Source organism: Elephantulus edwardii, unplaced genomic scaffold, assembly GCF_000299155.1.
Source record: "Elephantulus edwardii isolate Elephantulus edwardi_28Jun2011 unplaced genomic scaffold, EleEdw1.0 scaffold00015, whole genome shotgun sequence".
Taxonomy (NCBI): domain Eukaryota; kingdom Metazoa; phylum Chordata; class Mammalia; order Macroscelidea; family Macroscelididae; genus Elephantulus; species Elephantulus edwardii.
In genome coordinates, this window is record NW_006399765.1 from 19837723 (window position 1) to 19860116 (window position 22394).

Consider the following 22394-nt stretch of genomic DNA (forward strand, 5'->3'; position numbering starts at 1 on the left):
GTTTGAATCCACCAGCTGCTCTGCAGGAGAAGGATGGGAAATCTCCTCCCGTGAGATTAACTGCCTCTGAAAACCTCTGGAGGGTCAGCTGTGGGTCAGTTCGGACTTGACGGTACACAACAACAATATGAAATAAGATCGAAATAGATTTCTTTTTCTTACAAAGAATACTTCAACATCCACTGTATTTATATATATGTGCGTGTGTGTGTGTGTGTGTGTGTGTGTATTTATACGTATATATACTCTTTCTTTCCCTACTGATTTGGCTTTCTTCAGGAGCCCAGGTGATACAGTGGTTAAGTGTTCAACTCAGCTACTAACTGAAAAGTCAATGGTTCAAACCCACCAACTGGAGAAAGAGGTAGCAGTTTGTTTCTATAAAGATTAAAACCTTGGAACCCTCCTGGGGCAGTTCTTCTAGACTATTTAATGTGTCTTATTTTTAAAATCAGCTTCTATTACTAGTGCTATACTGTTTTAATTGTTGTAGATTTAGAATGTATTTGAAGCAGCCCCACCCATTCTTGAGGGCCCAGCTCAAATTAGATATCCTTTGTGAGGTCTTCCTCTGTCTCTTACATGGGTTCCCACTGTGTGCTGTTCTCCTTGGATATACAGCTCTGTTTTGCATTGGATTGTGTAGGTGGAGCCCCTCCCACAAGACTGAGGATACCTCTCGAGGAACCAGCTGTACAGAGCTTAGCAGAGTGCTTGGTACAACAGAATAGATGCCAGAAGCCTTGGAGATGTCTAGAACCCTCTTCTCCCTCCCCACATCCTTCCTCATCCTCCATCAAATCCATTGATTTTATCAAGTGTATCCATTCTGGCCCTTCCCGCTGCTACTATCTTTGTCTAAATGGATAACTATCAATTGTTTGGACTCCTAAACCAGCCAATCCAGAATTTTATCCTCATCTCTTCTCCCCAAGGTAGCTAACAGGAATCCCTTAAAAATATATTACTGGTCATGCCACTTCCTGGCTTAATGTTCTTTAAAGCAGAGACAGTGAGTGGAGTGTACTCGGGGCAGGAGGGAGGGGCAGGGGGATTGTATACCAGTGAAGGAATTTTTCTTTCACTTTTCAAAGAGAAGAGCAAACTGGGGGGGGGGGGCAGGGAGAAAAGTGCAACAATAAATGAATGGAAATCCAAAATCTCTATAAATGTTCTTTAAAATTAATAAAATAAAATAATTAAAAAACCCCAGAGACTATGAACAAGGGTTCATAGAATATAATTCTACTGAATTCTCACTCAAAACTCATCGCCATCAAGTCAGAACTGACTGATAGTGTCCCTCCATTGGGGTTTCTGAGGCTCTAAATGTCTTAAAAGGAGATTGCCCACGTTTCCCCTTTGGAGCAACTGGTGGATTAAAACCACTAGAGAGGTGTGGCCTTTGAATTAACAATGCAACTCCCTATGGATTACACCACCCCAGGGCTCCCTTAATTCAGCACTGGGATTAGGAAAAATTATGTCTTTATTTTACCAACATCTCACCGCTGGACCAAATGGCAGCATCAGGATGGATGGTGAAGAGATTGAGATTGTTCTCAGCTTTAGTTTGCTCGGCTCCACAGTCAATACTCCTGGCACCAGTAGCCAGGAAATTAAAAGACGTATTGCCATGGGAAAGTCTGCTGTTAGGGACCTCTCCAAAGTACTGAAGAGCAATGGCATCTCTCTGGAGACTAAGGTGCGTCTGATACAGGCCATGGTCTTTGCTATCACTTGCTATGCATCAGAGAGTTGACAGTGACTAAGGAGGATAAAAGGAGAATTGATTGAGTTGTGGTGCTGGAGAAGAGTATTGAGGGTACCATGGACTGCTAGGAAAACAGATTCATCCTGGAAAGGGTCAAACCAGGTGGTTCCTTGGAGGCAAGGATTCTGAGGCTCCATCTAACATACTTTGGACATGTTGTAAGGAGGGACCGGTACTTGGAAAGGGACAACATGCTTGGGAGGGTGGAGGGACAGCGCAGGAGGGGAAGGCCTTCTATGAGGTGGATTGATTCAGTGACTTGGGTAATCAGGATGGGCGTGTCGGAGACAGTACGATTGGCACAGGACAGAGCAGAGTTTAGGGCTGTTGTACATAGGGTCGCTATGAGTTGCAAGCAACTCGACGGCACATAATAACAGTAACAACAACAATTTTGCATTTCTCAGTGGTAAGCATAGGCACTAAAGTTCAGTAGTATTAGCAATGTCTGATATTTCAACATCAATAAAAATAATATTTTCGTGCTCGCTTTGGCAGCACATATACTAAAAAAAAATTGGAACGATACAGAGAAGATTAGCATGGCCCCTGTGCAAGGATGACACGTAAATTCGTGAAGCGTTCCATATTTAAAAAAAAAAAGAAAAAAGATAATATTTTCATACCATATTAGAACAGTTGAAGACATGTTAAAACATTACTGTTATGTGTCACAGCCTCAATGGTTGGTTGTTCTTTATCTCATTGCTAGATCATGTTGTTACCACACTAATAAAGGACCACATAGGTCCCATGTCCCAAATTTGAGGATGGGAGAAAGAATTATCCAAATATTTGGATATCCTGATCAAAAGGGGGGAAATGCAAAACAGAATTTTAAATTCTTGTAGAATCCAGATTTTTTTGGTGCCATTAGAGCCAAATAAACTCCTGAAACTATTACCCTGAGATAATCTCAAAACTTTAAGCCAAAAGTATCCCATGAAGCCTTGTTTAAACAAAAAACAGTATATTAGTTTAACTAGTAAAGAATGTCTGCCTTGAACATTGTGCCGTCTTAAGAACTTTCTATATCTGGGACCAAGTTGATGACAGTAACTTGGTTTAACAACTCCGTGAAGAACTCTTACTATTGCTTTTTTAAACAGGCACAGAATGGGCAGTGAGAAAGGAAGTGATTTTCCAGAGTAGGCAGGTTGAGGTTCAGCCCCCAGTGGTCTGAGTCATACTGTTACACACAAAAAAGAAGCAGATTCTGTCCTCAGTGGTGCAAATTGTTCATATTCAACTACCAACCTAAAGGTTAGTGGTTTGAGGCCACTCACACCTGGCGATCTGCTTCCCTAAGGATTGTTGTTTGTTGTGGTGGTGATGGTGGTGGTGTATCGTCAAGTCAGAACCGACCTGTAGCTGACCCTCTGGCACATTTTCAGAGGCAGTTAACTGTACGAGAGGAGATTGCCCAACCTCTTCCCACGGAGCAGATGGTGGATTTGAACTGTGTGCCTTCAGGATTGCAGAACAGCTTCTTGCCACTAGGCCACCCAAGAAAACCTTATAGAGCAGGGCTGCTCTCTGACACACGGGTTTCTCATAAGTGAAATCCACTTAATGGCAATGAGTTTCCACCCCTCCAGAACTACTGAAATGTGACCTAACTGAACTCTGCTGCTTTGGAAGCACCTGGGAGTGAGCGTTTTAAACCGGCTTCCCAGGTGCTTCTTATGAACCTTGGAGACTTGCCCAAGGGCTGTGGCAAATCGAAGGGGCTCAGTAAGTATCTGGGGAATGAGCAAGTGAAGGAATGGTGAGCAACGGCGCCTTCTCTGGCCCGGATAACTCAGCCAAGTCCTGGGCCGCTGAGAATGGGACTCTGCCGCCACTCTTCAGGTGTGAACTGTCCCCTGGTCCACCTTACCTGGCTGGCTGGATTCCAACAAACATGAGGACCTTGAGGGCGATGCGCCGGTGCAGATTCCACTCCTCGATGGCACTGGCCATGATCAGGCCGCTGAGGAAGAGGAAGTTGGTGTCCATGAAGTACTGGGAGCAGACCTTGTTGGAGGGCAGGATACCCATGAAGGGGAAGAAGATGATGGGTAGCAGCGCTGTCACCGAGATGGGCAGGGCCTCCACGCACCAGTACACGACCATGAGCAGGATGACGTACAGGCAGCGGCCCTCCTACGATGGAGAGACACTAAGAAGGTCAGCAGAACGGGGCGGGGGATGGGGTTCAGAAGCCCTGGGGGAGGGGATGTCAAGGCAGGCTCCCCAGTGAGGCATCAGAGTGTGCGAGTACCCAAGGCTTTGCTGTGAGGTAGGTGGGCTCACCTTTCTGAGCTTCACGTGGAAACTATTGCTGCCCACCTCATGGGACTATTTGAAGATTAGGTTAAATAATGTGTTATCTCAGAAGTAGACCTTGGGCTTTTTATTGTTAAGTACTCCAGCAAGTTTTCAGAGGCAGTAAATGGCATGGGAGGAGATTCCCATCTTTCTTCCATAAAGCAGTTGGTGGATTCGAACCGTGTGCCTCTGGGTTAGCAGTGCAGCCCCTTACCACTAAGGGAAGGAGAGTCGGGAAATGAGGAGAAAGAAGCCAACACAAATGCAGTTTAGTCCCTGACCGACACAGGACAGAGTTCCCTTCCGAAGACTACTCCACTGAAAATTGGTTCTGACAGAAATCAAATATTGTATTTTTCAGAAATCTTCAGGACGTGAAGACACAGTATCTGTGAAATGCAATGAAGTGAAGCCCAGTGAAATGAGGTATGTCTGTATATACCTGCTTACTAAATAAGACGATAATGCCTGTATATACTCGCAGGAGAAGGATGGGCAGTCTCCTCCCCTGCCGTTTACTGCCTCTGAAAATCCGCTAGAGGATCAGCTATGAGCTGGTTCTGACTTGACGGTACACACAACAACAACATACCTGCTAGTGGCCTAGTGGTAAGAGGCTGCACGCAGTCCCAAAGGCACACAGTTCAAATCCATCAGCTGCTCCATGGGGGAGGGATAGGAAAGTTCCTCCTGTGTGCTTCTCTGCCTCTGAAAACCTGCTGGAGGGTCAGCTATGAGTCAGTTCTAACTCGACGGTACACAACAACAACAGTGGCAATGCCTTCCCCTCTGACGCGCCATGTCCCACGAGGGCTAGAACAAAAGGCATCTGACTGTCCCGTGGTCACTTGTGACCAGAGCTTCTCACTGCTCTGGCTTCACATTCTTGTCGTCTTTTACTGCCATGACCTCGCACGGCCCAGTGACCACGGACTCTTTCTTGGATTTGGTGCGGTCTCTCTGGCAGCATTTCCTTTTTCTTAGTCAGGGTCAGTTTGGTTACAATATTCAGCGCCCACTGGACCTGCTCTGTTCAATATTTCATTGGACTGAGCATTATTCTTGCAAGCTCCACCCTCGTAGGACATAAATGGCTATACATGGGACGTACATTGATATTCAGAGAACTCTGTGACGGGTGACTATGCATAGCCGGGGATGGGGAGGGCAGTGACACGACAGCAGTAATAATCCAAGTGAAAGCCACTGTCGCCTTGAGTCCAGGTGGAAGTGGTGACAGTGCTGAGAAGGGCTTGGATTCTGGACCACTTTCCAAGGTAGGTCATTGATTTGCATCCACCAGCTTCTCCCAGAGAGAAAGATGGGCAGTTCTCCCGTGAAGGTTTACAGCCTTGGCCTTGGCATCAACACTACAGCAGTGTGTGTGGTGGTCCCGAGGTGGAGCCCAAGAACCCTGCTGCTGTGTCTGCTGTGGCATCCGAGGCAAAGAAAGACGTGAAGGGCAAGTTCACAGTTGTTAGCTCAGCAGAAGGAAGAATAAACTGGCTGTTTCCTAAGATGGGGAAGATTGGGAGCGACGCCCATATTCATTCCCACACCTCGGAAAACACATTCTGAGGCCCTAAAAGGGAGAATTTCCATATAACAAAGTCCTATTAAGGAACCTTTGAGGATGTAGCATTTTAAGTGTTTGACTGCTGACCTCAAGGTTGATGGTTTGAATGCACCCAAGGGCTCTGTGGGAGAAAGGTCTGAAATGACTAAACTCACTGCTATGCAGCTGGTCCCATTGCCTAGTGACCCTCCACTGGGTTTCCAAGGCCGCCAATCAGAATGCAGGGGGCCTGCCCATCTTTCTCCCTCCGAGCCAATGGTGGGTTCAGAACACTGGAGACACGCAGCCTTTGTGTTAGCAGAGAAACTCCTTATGGATAATCCCACCCCAGAAAGCTGTCCTCTGGCGCAGAGTCATGATGCTGGTGGTGGCGGGGTGTGACATCAAGTTGGAATGGACTCGTAGCTCACTCGCCATCAGATTTTCAGAGTCAAATAAATCACATGGAGGGAGATTGCCCATCTTTCTTCTGAAGAGCAGCTGGCGGGTTCAAACCCCGTGCCTTAGGGTTGGAAGCACACATCCTTATCACCAGGCCACCAGGGCTCCCCAGGATGAATCAGAATCGATTCAACACACTCAGGAAACACAGAAATCCTACTTAGTTTTTACATGAGTGTTACTGTTCATTCATGACATTTACAGATGTACGGTCTCCAGCAAGGGGAATCTCTGGAGGGCAAATCCTATTTGCCTGTTGCCTTAAGATAGATTTTTCTGTAGAGAGGAAACGAGAGTCTCAGAAGTAATACAGTCAATTATTCTCTAGAATATTTGAAATTACATGTTAGAAGCGGGAAGAACGATTGTGAAACACATCTTAAAATGGAATTCCAAAAAGCCAGGTTGTATGACAAACCCTTGAAAGATAGGAAGCGAAAGTAATAATATATAATCAAATCTCACACATAAAAATTCCCTACAGTTTTGATTTCTCATTATCTTTCCTGCTTCCTAAACCAGACAGATGTTCTTACACACGAAGGATGAGATACTTGGAAAATCCCAGAGCAACAGCCTAGAAATATTTTCAACTCTTGGCCCTTTAGCCAAGGAAAATTGCACATTAAATGACACTATAGAAAACAGACAGACCCTGAATGTTAAAAAAAGTTCATGAGAGCTTTTCTGGGAGAACAGGGAGCTCTGGAGGCCTAGTGGGTAAGGATTTGTGCTGCCATCCCAAAGGCAGGCAGTTCAAATCCACAGGAGAAAGATGGGCAGTTTTCACCTGTGTCATTTACAGCCTCTGGAAACTCACAGGAGGGTCAGATATGAGTCGGCTGTGACTCACTAACAGTGAGTTTGAGGGTTTCCTGTCATCTTTTTCTGGCAGGAGTGGGTGGGCAGCAGTCCACAAGAGCCATCTACCTTTTCTCTCTTTTGTCTGTGTTGGTAAACCCTAATATCTCCGGAAAAGTAAGAACTCAATAGAAGAGAACCCACCCTAGTGTTTCTTTCCCTGACATTATAGACGTGTAGCTTGAAGGAGAAGAGGCTTGTGAAGTCTTGACAATAGGTAAGGATCAGAGCTATTTCTAGAACCCCCCATGTGGGACCCCTCAAGCAGCACTAAATCTTTCATGAGAAAATTCGTCTGAGCCTCAACAGGTGATGGGAGACAAAAGCATCATGGAAGTTGCCACAGAAGCAGAGGACAGCCCCCCACACACACTCCACCCCCCAGCATTCCCAGTACAGCAAACAAAGACGTGGGGAGGCACTAATACGACACACAGCTCTCCATTGATAGAAGTGCTTGGGATCCTGACGCTCTGCTAGGGAACTTTAGGAGGCCACTGGGGGGATCCAGGGCATCCAGTAGTCTAGGCCGAGAGAAGTGGATTTGATCAAGGCCCACTCCGCCTTCTCAGGACTGGGGACACGTGAGGCTGCAGAAGGACTGGATGTCACTGTCCATCACACAACTCACAGTGGTGAAACTTGCCTGGGGACACATGGTTCTCAAGTTATTCAGCCAGGTTTTAAGCAAAAGAAGTCAGACTCTCGGACAGTGATGTGGCACAGGTCTGACACATCTGTCTACACAGCTTCTAATGTTTCTTATTTTCTGCTCCACTAAATACAAGCTCTAAAAGGCAGAGATTGGGTCTCCAGAGGCAAAAAAATCAAGCCTGGCACATAGTAGATGCTCAATAAATATTTGTTGGATGCTTCAATGACCAAGACACAGTTATCTGACTTAGAGGCAGGGCTAAAATTTTCTCTGTTCATTCATTCAAAGTTATTTCTGACCACAAGCTAAGGCCTGGACTGAGATCACGAAAGTGAACCCCAGACAGTCCTTGAATTTTGATAAGTGAATTTGACCATGTCAATTGAAAAAAAAAGAAGAAGCTGCTCTCTAATGTCAGGTCAGGTGACCTTCAGATTTGAGTGATTTTAACTGAACCCCACCCACCAAGCAGCATATTCCACAAGCAAAGCAATGCTGGTAGATATTGAACAACTGATTCTCTGAAAAGAATGGGTATCTCTGTATTGAACATCATCTCTCAGAGGTCCTTATTGCGATGAGTACCAGTTGTCCCCCATAGTAACCGCTTTCTTAACACTCTTGCATGAGCTGTGGCTTCATTATCCCAATGAATTCCCACTAGATCGATTGTTGTCCTAGGTTCTTTGTCCGGAGAACCAACCCAAGAGTCTTCTCAAAGACTGAGCCATTGCTCGGAGCTGGGATACGAGAGGCAGTTGCCACAGAGAAGAAGAGGAACGACTTTCTTCTCTCTGCTGGAAGATTTGGTCTCTGAGTTAAAAAGAAGGGTCTTGACCTCCAATTGGATTTAGTAGAAAGGCAATTTGCCCAAAGCCACACAATTGGTAAATGGTGGCTCTGAGGTTCAAGTTTAGGTGGTGGGGCTCTAGACCAGGTTCAGTGGCCTTTCACAGAATGCCAAGGTAGGTCAACTGGAAAGAGAAAGAAGGAAGACATGGATGTCTGTGGGACTGAAGAGAACTGCCCTGTGGGTTTTCCAGGCTGGTCACTGCCTATTCTTTCTTTCAAGTGGTTTTGAACTGTGTCCTTCAGTTAGTAACTGAGTATTGAACCATCGTGCCACCAGGCCCCTTATACATGGTATGAAAAGAGGATATGCATTATTACATTCTGGCTGCAAGTGTTGTCTCTGGAAGCCTCTGAGCCCAGGCCTTTGCACTGGTCTCCACTGCCCCCTCCCTCTCCTTCCTGTCAGCTTTGAGGTGGGGCATCAGTCCTTCCCGGGCGACCCCTTCTAGATACAGCACGGCACTTGGCTGGAGAAATGACCCAAGGAGACGCCAAGAGTTGGGAAGCAGATCCTTGGGCCACACAGACTTTGACAGTAAGTGGGTCAAGAGTTCCATTACTTTGCTGGTTAGGGACTGGCACTGGACCAGGGTGACCCCAAATAGCTCCCCCCCAATACACCACCGAGCTTCCTCTGAGCAAGCGGAATCAGACAGCTGGCTGGCTGGCTGCCAGGCATGTGGTAGGGAATTCCTGAGTGCCGCTGCCCCGCACTCACCATCTGCACACCCTGCCAGACTCTGAAGACAGAATAAATCTCCTGGAGCCCAAGAGGCAGAGACTGCAGAGTGGGGGCCCACACAATGCTAAGTGGTAAAATCTCAGACACAAAACCAGCAAAGCCTGGTCCCACCTCCAGGTCTGTGCACGGTGGTCCCTCTGCCTCACCCTCCGCTGCCGGATGGATGCCTGGCCAGCTCCTTGGTAGTTCAGCCTTCACCTCATGTGACCTTTTCTCTAATAACACCATACATTGTGATCCACCCCACACTGTTGAAGTTGGTCTCCTTCTCACCCACTGGCCACTAGCTGACGTTTATTTCACTTTGTTTGCTTATTATTATCTGTATCCCCCTCACCAAACAAATTACACTTTCTACGCAAACAAAAATCTTGCCTGTCTTCGAAACTTTGTTGTCTATTGTTGAACAGTGGATGTTTGTGAACTGACTGAATGAATGACTTAAGGCAAGCACTGCAAACTCAAAGGCAGCGAAGTGGGCTGGTGAGAGAAGTCACACTGCCTTCTCCAGTCTCAGTCTCACCTTTGATAGCATCCTGGGTAAAAAACCACTTACCAAAGAAAGTGCTCAAGCTAGATAATACATTAATACTGGCTGGCCTTTAGGGTTGTGGGGCAATAGGGAGACCCTGACAAACTGGGGGAGCATAGGACCTTCTGGACCACAATACTATCTGCATCTGGGCTTCCTGATTCATGAACTCCAGCCAGCAGCCTGACCATGTGGAGGTTCACCAAACAGAGGCTAGTCTTTGTTCTTAGGGTCTGAAGTCTCCAAGGCCAGTTAAGGCAGAAGGTAGAGTCACATGGGTCGGAGGCACTGCTCCTCTGATTTTTAACTTCTGGAGTTCAGAGGTTGGAGGAGCAGTCCGCTTTTGCAGACTCACTTTCTGCGTCATCTCAGGTCAACAGGTTCTTGCTACTTTGTTCTGACCAGAGGCTCAACCTCAGGAGGGAGAATCTCTCTGAGATGGAGCCGTGGCCCCAGATGAACCAGCTCTCAGCAACTCTGCCACCAGAAAGTAGCGTGACTCAACCAAAACCTCGGAGAGTGGATGAGCCCAGAACAAGGCTAACAAGATAGAGACTCCAGCCTGAGAAGACAAACCAGATGAGCGTTGTCCAGGCCACACTCAGAGGCCAGAGTTTAGAAGAACCTGGTGGGGAGAGTGTTGGAAGATGGTGAAAGGGAAAATGGTCAGCCACTTTAAAAAGTGAAAAGAGAACCAAGGCAATATCTCGGTGAGCTAGGCAATCACATGGAAGGGTGCTCTGGGGGCCGACTGGTAAAGAGCTGTGCTGCCAACCCAAAGGCACAGGGTTTGACTCCAACCGCTGCTCCCAGGGAAAACATGGACAATCTCTTTCTATGCAATTTACGGCCTCTAAAAATTCACTGGAGGGTCAGCTATGAGTTTGTTCTAGCTTGACAGCACATAACAACAGCAATTACATGTGACTATTTTAGTTTGATTGTAATGAAATAAGATTTCAAATTCTGTTTCTTTGTCACTTTGAACTACATTCCAAGCTCTGGACAGTCACATATGGCTGTTGTTGTTGCTGTTGTTGTTGTTGTGTGCCATCAGGTCGTAACTGACCCTTAGCTGACCCTCAAGGGGGTTTTCAGAGGGTATAAATAGCACGGGAAGAGATTGCTCATCCTTCCCCCAAGGAGCAGCTGGATTTGAACCGCGCGCCTTTGGGATTGCAGCACAGCTTCTTATCACTAGACCACCAGAGCTCCACGTGTAGCTAGCATTTACCATTAGGGATGGTGTGGATATAGGACATTTTTATGATCATAGGACTTCCTATTTAGACAAAACTGCTCTAGAGAGTGCAGGTCTGGGAATTAGGGAGCCCAAGTGCAGTGGTTTTACGACTGCATTCTCATGACAAGTCACTCCAAGCCTCAGTTTGTTCATCTGTAAAATGTGGATAATAATTAGTGCTAGGATGTTACTACCACAAGGAAATCAATTAGGATAAATGTATAGAAAAGAACTTTCTGCCTCCGCACCTGGTCAATTTAAATCTGTCAGAATGCCCAACCTGATTAAGCTCTTCCTGGATGGACTATTATTGTTATACTGTCCAGTTGGCACTGACTCATAGCTGACCCTCCCATGGGTTTTCAGAGGCTCTAAATCACACGGGAACTGTGTACAGGATGAGAACACTAAAAAAATCTAACACCAAACCTGCTACCATTGAGTTGACTGTGATTCACACCAATCCTGCAGGACAGGACAGAACTGTCCCATCGGGTTCCGGGCATGACTGGAAAGGTGAAGGGACAGCAAAGGAGAAGACCCTCAAGCAGGCAGATTGACACAGTAGCTGCGGCAATGGGCTTCAGGGTGTCAGAGATGATGAGGACGGGACGGGACAGGACAGGGTTCAGATCTGTTCAGAGTCACTGTGAGTTTTATTTAACTCAACAGCACCTAACAACAACATATGATTTCCAAAGCTGTGAATCTTTACAAAACCAAGCTGCCACATTTCCCTCCCACAGAGCAGCTGGGGGGGCGGGGTAGGTTCAGGCCATCATTTTGGTTCCCAGTCAAATGCTTTAACCATTTCATCACCAAGGCTCTTGTGTACTATTTTAGGGAAAGATGATGAGCAAATTTTGATTAGTTCTTGATATGCTTCTATTTTCTGATATTTAGGGTTTTTAAAATTTTTTTAATTATTATTTTTTGGGGTGCACCATCACACCGTATCTGACTGGTACAGGAGGAGATTGCCCCTCCTTCTCCAGCAGAGCATCTGAACCATGCGCCTCTGGGATTGCGATACAGCTTCCTGCCACTAGGCTACCAGAGCTCCCTTAGTTTCTGACATTTCAATAGCAAATATGTCATGAAGATTAAAGAAATACATATATAAAATTCTTGAGATATAGTTCCTTTCTCTGAGACTTGTTGGTTGTCGTTAAGTTGGTGCTAACTCCAGGTGAACGGAAGTAGAACAGGACAAGTCATTACCTGGTCCTGCATTATTGTCATGGTCATTGTTAGGCCTGGGCCCACTGTTGTGACTATTGTGTCAACCATCTGTGGTGCAGCGCCCTTAGTGTCCAAAATGACTTTCTTAGGCCATTGTCTTCAACGTTTGCCACATGACTGGGCAGAAACCTGCAAATAGGATGTGTTAGCCCACCCATGAGGAAGAACTGGTGGCTTAGTGGTAAGGAGTTGCACTGCCAACCTAAAGGCACAAAGTTCGAATCCACCAGCTGCTGTACAGGAGAAAGATGGGCTATCTCTCCGTGTGATTTATTGTCCTTGTAAACCCACTGGCGGGTCAGCTATGAGTCAGTTCAGGCATTCTGTCAGATTTAAATTGAGCTGAGATTGGGCAGAAATTGGGAATCTCACTACTAACAAAGAAGAATCAGGGAGTGCAGCACAGCCTTTGGGGACAGATTCCTGCGCTCGTCAACCCATAACCTTTAAAAAACCAATAGTCACAGCAGAAAGTCAGAGACCAACACGAGGCAGAGCTGATCTGGGATTGCTATCCCACAAAGGCAGAGCCAGGGTCCTCCCCTCAAGCTTGCTGAAGGACTTGGGGAGGAATAGCGCCATTGGCAGGCCTAAGAGAGTTTTGTAACACTGACCTAGGCTGTGAGCTGAAAGTCAAAGGGCCTGTGAGCACACCTGAGAAGCTATCCACCTTGAGAAGAATTGTATTCTGTTGCCAGTCTGAGTTAATTTCTCTAATAAGCCCCATGATCATCAGTGAGCTTTCTATGAGGTCTGTGTAGCTATAGCAATGGATTCAAACCTAATGGTAGAGAGCCCAGGACTGGTGTTAAGGTTGACCAAAGTACCTATTGGAGTTGAAGTGGGCACGGGAATTAATTTTGTATTATAGGCGTTCTTGAGAGTGACAATTTCCCTTTTAGTAAGGGTCAGACTTGGCTGTCCCCAGGCCACTCCACTCTTTACACCACCTCACTGAGAGTTTATTTTTTGATGACCCTCTCTACTCTACCAATGTTGTCCTTTTCCTCCAATTGGTCTTCCTGGTGGCACAGCCAAAGTGAGCTCAAGTCTCACAGACTTCATTTCTAAGGAGCATTCTGGTTGCATCTAGTCTAAAACGGATTTTTCAGTCTTCTTTAGTGTAGTAGAGATTTTTTTTGCTCACTCTGAGAATTAGTAGATTTTAAGTTACTGTACTGCAAAGATTTGAGGTCAGCCTGATTTCTTTCCTCTTATAACTCACTATGTTTTACCTGGATAGCCATAGATTTGTCTTTTCCCTTAACCTTTAAGCCTGTTATCATTTGTTACTAGGAAATAGCTCAGTCTATGAGTGTTTGTAGATTTTTGCTGGGAGACAATCTGCTCTTTCAATCTACTTGCACCATTCTTACTTAGTTGGGTTTTTTTTTGTTTGTTTGTTTGTTTGTTTTGTCTTGTTGTATGCCATTGAATCAGATCCATCTGACACAGGAGGAGATTGCCCCTTCTTCTCCAGCCGAGTATCTGGTGAATTCGAACTGCACGCCTTTGGGATTGCAGCATAACCTCTTGCCCCTAGGCCAGCAGGGCTCCTTCTTACTTAGTTCTTAAGAAGTTCTCTTTTATTACAGATTCTAATGTTTTCCCTCCCCACCTTCTTGTTTTCTTCTTCAGTAATATCAGTTATGCAGATGCTGAATTCCTTTGACTTCTACATTATTGATGGTTTGCTTGTTATGATTGATTTGGTTTTTATTCCACTCTTTCCATTTCATTTTATTGTATTTTCTTGAGTCTGTCTCTTTTGTTCCTAGTTATGTTTTTAATAATTTTTTCATTTTTATGTTTTCAATGTAACTTTTATTCCCAGAATGGCTCAATTCTTCTCTTTTACTTCTTTCCTGAACATTGCTTTTCCATCTTCATCTGCATCTTTGAGCTTTTTATTTCCTTAGCTTTGTTCAGGGAATGCTATAATTCTTTTAAATTTAAAAAAAAATATTTCATGGATAAATATCTGTTCCTGTTGTTGTTGTAATTGTTGTTGTTAAGTGGTATCAAGTTAACTATGATTCAGGGAGTTCTAATGGCTTAGTGGCAAGAAGCTGTGCTGCAATCCCAAAGGCGCATGGTTCAAATCCACCCAATGCTCGGCTGAAGAAGGAGGGGCTATCTCCTCCTGTGCCAGATGGATCTGACTTGACAGGGCACAACAACAACAAAAGTTAACTATGACTCTTCACAACTCTAACAACAGATATTAACCTGACCCAATATACATATCTGCTCATAGTATCATCTAGCTTATTATCACACAACCCTTCCAACATTTACTCTTTACTTTTTTTTTAAGCCCCCTTTCTCTTTACTTCTCATGCTGTGTTCTTGTGGGCGCCATGCTGTACTGACTAATTATCACCAATCTGGGGCTATTTTTTCCAAGATCAACTCTTTGTTCAAGGAAAGCATGGAGAAAGAGGTTGAGGTGCAAGCTAGGGTAGCAGGTATCTGAGCATTGTTTTTGTTGTTAGGTGCTGTTGAGTCATAGGTGACTCATAGCAACCCTATGAATGAAAGACTCAAACACTTGTATAACATTCATCAATTCTCCAAGTTCATAGAGTTTCTGGAGACAAGCTATTTCGGAAGTGGATGTCACTCCTGCTTCCAAGCTTATTTTAATCAGAGAACACCACCAAACACTGTCCACTGTGGGTAACCATTATCGTATTTGACACCTCAATGTCACAGTGTTTAGCTTCACAGCGACCACAAGTTACCTCTGTACAGTAAATGGACAGATCAGCGCTGTATCACTTAGAAGATTGTTTGATCAAAAACAATTAAAACCAGGCCTGAGGGCAGCAGATTAAAATCACCCACCTTTGGTTTGGTAGCATAGCTTTCTACACATGAGGCCCACAGAGCTCTTTCTATGTTGGGGTTGTTGTTAAGTGCCGTTGAGTTGTAGATGATTCATAGCGACCCTATCAACAAAGGACCTAAACACTTGTATAACTAACTTTCATTGTTTCGCCAGGTTCATAGAGTTTCCATTGGCAAGCTATTTTGGAAGTGGATAGCACTCCTGCTTCCAAGCTTATTTTAATCGGGAAGCTCCACCAAACACTGTCCACCATGGGTAACCATTCTCACATTTGACACATCAGTGTCACAGTGTTTAGCACTGCTGATTACCTCTCTGAAATACATCTCTAAACAGCCTGGGTCGCTCCTCAGTGTGAAACTCCAAGAACAACATACTGTTTTTGTGTCTCTTTCAGCATGTATGTCTCTTTAACTCCACTGCAATCATACGCAGCAGATCACTGCCCATCATTTCTTTGAAGATGATCATAGAGGTGGCTCAGGACTAGGTAATAAGTCACTCTATTCTTTATCAAACTATCATGAGCTGGAGCCAACCTTATGGCAATTAACAACAATTAGAAAGAAAATCCAAGCTAAGAGCTTTGCACATATGTTGCTTTCATATTCAGAGATTCTCTCTCTCTCTCTCTCTCTCTCTCTCTGAAGTACTACATATTTGTTACTCAAATTTTGGGAAGTAGAAGCATACAAAGAAACAGGAGTGGTATTTACCTAAACAACATGTTTCTGGAAACTTTATGAACTTTGAGAAACGATAATTAGAGAAAGGCTTCAGGTCTTTTGTTTGTAGAGTTGCTATGAGTCGTGCTCAACTCGACGACAATCAACAACAACAGTGGGTTTTCAGAGGCTTTAAATCACATGGCAGGAGATCACTCATCTTATTCGTTCAGAGCAGCTGGTGATTTCAAACCAAATGCCCAAGAATTGACAAGTCAGTTCCTTACCACTAAGCCACCAGAGTTCCCTACCTTTTTATAGTTTCTACAATTAACGTTCACCATTGAAAAGTACACTTTTCCATACAGAGAAGTATATACCTCTACAGAGTTGGAATTAGGCAGGCTTTAGTTTGAAACCTTCTCCTATATAATGAGTGCTCAGTAAATATGAACCAAATGTGTTGTTGATAATGAGATATTATTAATAATACAAGCTTAATTTTTTAAGGCTGAACTTTAAAACTACTATTCTTAAATCTGAAAACATCACAGCTGGTGTGAACCTGAGACTCTTTAATCCAGGAGTTCTCAGAAGGATGTAGGTCTGCTCCCTTCTCCCTACTGTCCCCTTCCTAAGGGACTTTTACCTGGAGACCCTTTGGGTTGTCAAGACTGAGGGAAGAGGTGCCACTGGCTTCTTGTGGCTCAAGATCATTTATTGTTTGTTAGGTGCCATAGAGTTAATACGACTCATAGCGACCTTTTGAAGAGCAGATCTGAACCCTGCCCTGTCCTGCGCCATCCTCACAGTCTCTGACACACTTGAGCCCATTGCTGCAGTCACGGCATCAGTCCATTTCGTTGAGGGTCTTCCTCTCTTTCACTGACCCTCTACCTTTCCAGGCATGCTGTCCCTCTCCTAAGAAATAGCTTCTCAGCAGCATGCTAAAAGCATCCCAAGGTCTTACTACAAAGAATGATCAAATCTCAAAAGATCAAGAGTTCTGAGGTTGAGAAGCCCTGGTCTGAACTGACCCCAACTGTGATGCAGGTATTGTCTGCACAGAGAAGGCAAGTGGTTTGCCTGAAGTCACACAGTAAGTCAGAGGGAGATTGCACAAGTGAAAGTCCTGTTTTGCTGTGTTTCCCTGAAAGTGATTGCTTAATGAGAAGGAGGAGTTGGAGCCAGGCTGCATTAATTATTCTGACATGGAGTTGATTTTAATTCCACATGCACAGAACTGAACTGCTCCGTAAGGTATTCAAGGCCATAACCTTTCAGAAGAGGATTGCCAGGCCTGTCTTTTGAGGCACCTTTGAGTGGGGTCCAACAGGCAACCTGCTGGCTAGCAAGCAAGCAAGCATACGGGACCGACAGTGAGCTCGTCCTTCAGTCTTGTCCCGTCAGTGTCTGTCTCGCCTCTCCTCCTCCTGGCCTTGGTGAGGAGCGAGGGTGGAGGGTCAGGGTGCCTGGTCAGTTCTGACATAGCTCAGCCCAGTCACACCTCCTGGGGCCCAGACCACTGGTAGGAAGCTTTGTAATCCCAGCAGCAGAAAGCCCAGTTTCTCAGGGTTTATCCAATAATTATCCCAGGGATTAAAGTCTACAAGTAAATCAAACAGGAGTGAGATAAAACAAAAAATAGAAAATGCCTGGTCAGGTGGTTAATTTTTGAGCAGGGGACTGATTTCCAGGCAGACACAGGGGTTTTTTTCCCTTTCATTGCACCCAAGCTTGCCCTCTTTCCTTCAAGGAAGGAAAGAAAGAAATGATTTGTTCTCCTAAGACTGAGGACAGGAACTTTCCAGAAACTGTAGCCACTGCCACCATACCTTCCCACCCAGCCTCTGTCCCTGCTGTGACGCAGCAGGCATTTCTATCAGAGCTGCAAACTGTGACCAGACTCTCCGCAGGCACCAGAGGCTCCATGCCTGGCAGGCGGACGCTGACCAGGCCTTCTGGGAGTAGGCCTGGGACCAGTCATCTGTGGTTCCTTCTCCCCAGGAGTGTTCAGAGCCAGGGTCATGTGAAGTCCTAAGTGCTAGACCCCAGCAACCCAGAGGCATCTTTAAAAGGATTGGTGTCCTGAACAGGCCCCCCGCCCACACTCATTGCAGGACTATTTACAATGGCAAAGAGATGGCAGCAACCCGTGCGCCCATCAACAGACGAGCAGATAAACCATGGCACATACACACCGTGGAATACCGTGCAACATTAAAGAGTGGCAAAGCCTTCAGGAAGCACCCCATCCCAGGGAACGGATCAGAAGAACACAGCACCGGGTTAAATGACATCATCACAAAAGCAGCAGTGTAGGGAGCTCTGGTGGCCTAGTGGCTAGAAGCTGCACTGCAATCCCGGAGGTGCATGGTTCAAATCCACCAGATGCTCTGCTGGAGAAGGAGGGACAATTTCCTCCTATACCAATCATATCTGATTTGATGGTACACACAAAATATAATAAAATTTTTTAAAAAATCCCTGGGCTCAATTCTAGAACTATCTTAAAACAACAACAACAACAACAACAAAACCAGCAGCGTGAATTCACTTCCTAAAACACCTGACTCAACTTTTGCGTCTATTTCCTCATGTGTCAAATGGAACCAATGACCAGCGATGTAAGAATTCTACGTCCATAGAGTTACTGTTGTAAGCATTAGTGAAACTGACAGAGGCAAATGCCTGCCGCTGAGTAAGGGTGCGTGTGAGCACACACGGTTGTGTCACACACTAAACCCACTGCCCGTGACAAGATTCCAACCCACGATGAACCTCCACTGGGTTTCTGAGGTTTAAATCTTATAGGCAGACACTGCACATCTTTCTCCCATGGGGTGGCTGTTGGATTTGAACTGCCAACCTTTCACTTAGCAACACAGCACCTAATGCCACTTGACACCAGGACTCCTTATTATTACAGTACACGTAATATATTTTTAAAACAAGTCAAGTTCATTACCGTTGAATTGGAACCAACTCCTGGTTAACCCTTCAGTCAGCTACACAGGAGGACATTGTCCATCTTCCAGCTGAAAAGCAGCTGTTCAATGCAAACCTTTGTGTTAATAACACAACTCTATGGATTACACCACCAGAGCTCCAGTTATATTACACATGTGTAGAGTCCTGCCTATTCCTGACTGACTTTTGTTACTTTGAGTACATCTCCCACTGTCTTTAAGAGGCAAGTTCATCCCCATGGTCTGTAAGACACTCCCAGTGAGCCAGCTGGGGCTGGTATTAAAAGGGCTGCATTCTCAGAAATAAGACGCAAAGGGAAAGGGATTTGACACACACCAAGTAGGTCTGAGGACAGGACACTGCCTGGCAAGAAGAGACAGAGCCCAAGAGATGTCCTTAATGCAAAGGTCCAGGGGCACCATGATCCAGGGGCACCAGGTCTTGGGCATCATGTGGAAAAATGGGGCCAATAAGAGGAGAGACCAGCCTCCGTGTGACAAGGCCACTAGAAGAGACACAACCCTGGAAGCAAATCCCGGCTCTGCCGCCTTCCAGCTGTGCGCTTTGTCCTGACAAGCTGCCTGTCCTGAGCCTTGGTGTCCTCATAGGTAAATATTATGTCATCCTGAGAGGGAGCTGGGAAGAAGATCAAAGAGAACGCCACTCTTTGAAAGCTGGGGACATTTCTCCCCACCGCTCAAGTCCCAGCCCACAGCTTTGCTGCTTGAGAGGGTGACAGGCACCGAGCCCTTGTCACGTGCCAGGCACAGTTCGTACAATCCTCTTAGTATGTTCTCCTTATACTCCAGGAGGACATTACAGCTGCTGTCCCCAGGTGGCAGGGCTCCGAGAGCCTGAAGGGCTTGCCTGAGGCCCACTGTCTCTGTGTGCCTGCAGCAATGATGGAGGCGAGAGGAGTGAATCTATGGAGCAGGCACCAAGGCACACCTCTGAACTGCGCGTCACAACAGCCTGCCCAGCAACTCCTTCACCCGTGGACACACAGCTAGCGAGGGGCTGGGGGAATTCCCATGATGTGGTCTGGCAGCAGGGCCTGCCCTCCTCTGGAACCCCGTCCTGGCCTCTTTGAGGGCGGAGGACAGTGAGGGGCTCCGCCAGCATCCACTGAGCATTCACTGTGCGTGAGTCTGGGCTGTTAATACATGTATCTGGCTTTTCGCTCCTCATATACACTTCTACTTACTATTTCAGAGACAGACACACAGATAGGGACCCCAAAGGAAAGGGGTTTGGCACATACATGGCAGATCTGGGAGAAGGAGAAACCCTGGCAACAGAAACCCATTGATGTTCTTGGCATAGGAACCAGGAGGCATTTGGGCGTGAAGCCTCTGCTGGAAAGATGGGGTCCCCCACTTTGGGTATTATGTGTATCCATATTCTGGATGATAATACGAATACCTAGGTTGTGGCCCTGGCAGTGCAGTAGACTAAGCACTTGGAGGTGTTAACTAAAAGTTCAACGGTTCAAACCCATCAGTTACTAGAAAAATATGGCAGTCTATTTCCACAAATATTGAAAACTCCATTGAGCAGTTCTATTCTGTCCTACAGGATTGCTATAAGTCAGAATTGACTGGGTGGTAGAGAGAGTGGTGGGTTTAGATGCGGAAATGAAAGGACAGATGAGGATAGACCCTCAGCCATGCCTTTCTAAGTTCTTTTACATCCTATTGGGAGCTGGTCAACCCCGAGAAGCATGAGAGCTGAGCTCAGTGCATCCACTTTCCAGGGTGGAAGACTGAGGCGTGGAGGTTCAAACTGGAGATAAGTCTAAGAGGAGCCCAGGTGGAAGGCATTGAGGCATCCCCGAGTCTGGGGTAGACACTCAGAGAAGCAACTCGGGGCCATTTGGGTTCGTTTGTCCCAAGATGCATCAGGGAAAAAGGAGACGGTGGACGGGGGGTGGCTTGTTGCCAGAGTCCAAGTCACCTTACCCTCAGCCCCCAGGGGTGTGTTAGTCCCTGGACTCATTAGCAGCTGTTAGGACAAGTTCAAGTCCTTGGAGCCATTCATTAAAAGTGTTCCTGGGGCGGCTCACACTCCAGGCTGCCTGGGCCTCGCTAATCATTCACAAGCCAGGCATGGGGGTGCGTCAGGTCAGTGGGAGTAGATGTGAGGAGGGGGAGGGAGAGGAAGGGGACAGGTGGTAGGGAGGGCAGGTGGGTGGGGGTGGTACACGCTGTGCCCTCTGCCTGGAATGTTCATTTATGTGTGCCCAGCGCTGCTCCTTCACCTCCTTCAACTATTTGTTCAAATGTTCCCTTCCCAGTGCAAAGGAACCTAACTGACTTGTTAACATTCCCCCCGCTCTTCCTCCCTGACTCCCCATCGCCTTCTCTGGGCTACTCTTCTCGTAACACCCACCACCTTCTGACATAGCTGTCTAGCTTTTGCACATCTCCCTGTCTGGAAAAGCCCCCTGTACCCGTGATGCAAACAGAAAGGTGGGCAGTCTCTCTATAAAATCTACAGCCTCGGATGGAGGGTCAGCTATGAGTCAGTTTCCACTCGATGTCAGTGAGTTACTAACCTGGACACTGGTGGTTCAGCTCCACAAGTGTGGGGTCTCATGACAGATTGGTTCACAGGCAAATTCCCATAGCATAATAGCCAGCATGAAGTATGTGCTCACTTAGCACCTGTTGAATGAATTAATCAATCACTGTGCCCACAAGTGACTGAAAAAAAAATTCATTCTGATTCCATGTTCATTCAAGACATACTTGTTAAGCACCTACCATGTGCCAGGCACAGTGATGCCCTGGGGATCAAGATGAACACGATCCCTATTTGAAGGTCATTTGATCTGTAAGCCTTTGGTTTCCCTGGCCCCTGCCAACAGCTCTATGTGCCAAGTGGACCCATTTGGCAGATGGGGAAACCAAGGTTGGAGAGGAGAATGCCTTGTTGCTACTCGCAGGACTAGCTCTACCTCAGCCAGGATCCGTCCAGTCATCGAGCCCACACACTAGACTCCTACCACTTTGCCAAACCTCCCTTGGTCACTGGACATTGGCCAGCTCCTGGCAGTTCCACTTCTCTCTGGTTTACCTTTACCCTGTCCTCCCTCTGGTCCAGCTGGCCTGGCTTCAGGTATCCTGGGGCTCATGGTCAGGAAATTCAGTGAGCAATGACTAAACTGGTCCCCACTGTTCAGCCAGGCTGCAGGGTTTCCAAGCACCTTTTGACAAGGAGCCTCCACTGCTCACAACCCCTCCCTCTTCCAGGTCCCTGAGCCAAGAATAAGAATGACAGGAGAATTTCCCCCCAAGCTTCTCTCTAAACAAACACTATCTCACTAATCACCAGCAGCCCGCAGGAGATTAACTCAGTTCTGTTTTATAGGGGAGCTGGAGGCTCAGAGAGACAACATCACTCACCCTGGAACCCACAGAGCGGGAAGGAGAGGAACAGACCCCGATGGGGGGGGGGGAGACCTATCATTTGCAAGGCAATCTCTGATTCCTGGATCCACAGGCTATGCAGGTAACACCAATAATAATCATACCTCATACGTATTGCTGTTGCTGTTGTTGTCATCAAGTTGACGATGACTTCTAGTGACCCTATGAATAACAGAGCTGAACCTTGCCGTGCTCTGAGCTATCCTCACAATCTCTGATATAGTCAAGTCCATTGTTATAATCAGTGTGTCA

At 46.3% G+C, this 22394-nt stretch overlaps 1 protein-coding gene across 3 annotated transcripts in view; it reads right to left on the bottom strand.

Moving 5' to 3' along the window:
* The window catches only part of SLC13A3 (solute carrier family 13 (sodium-dependent dicarboxylate transporter), member 3), an 83800-nt gene that overhangs the window by 44109 nt on the left and 17297 nt on the right, over positions 1-22394 (bottom strand). The window contains exon 2 of one of the 3 annotated variants that reach the window (XM_006881598.1): positions 3654-3919. In XM_006881598.1, the coding sequence (XP_006881660.1) occupies positions 3654-3919 (266 nt within the window). Of the gene's footprint in view, positions 1-3653; positions 3920-22394 lie in introns of those variants that run through there. The other 2 variants (XM_006881600.1, XM_006881599.1) reach the window with 2 other exon arrangements.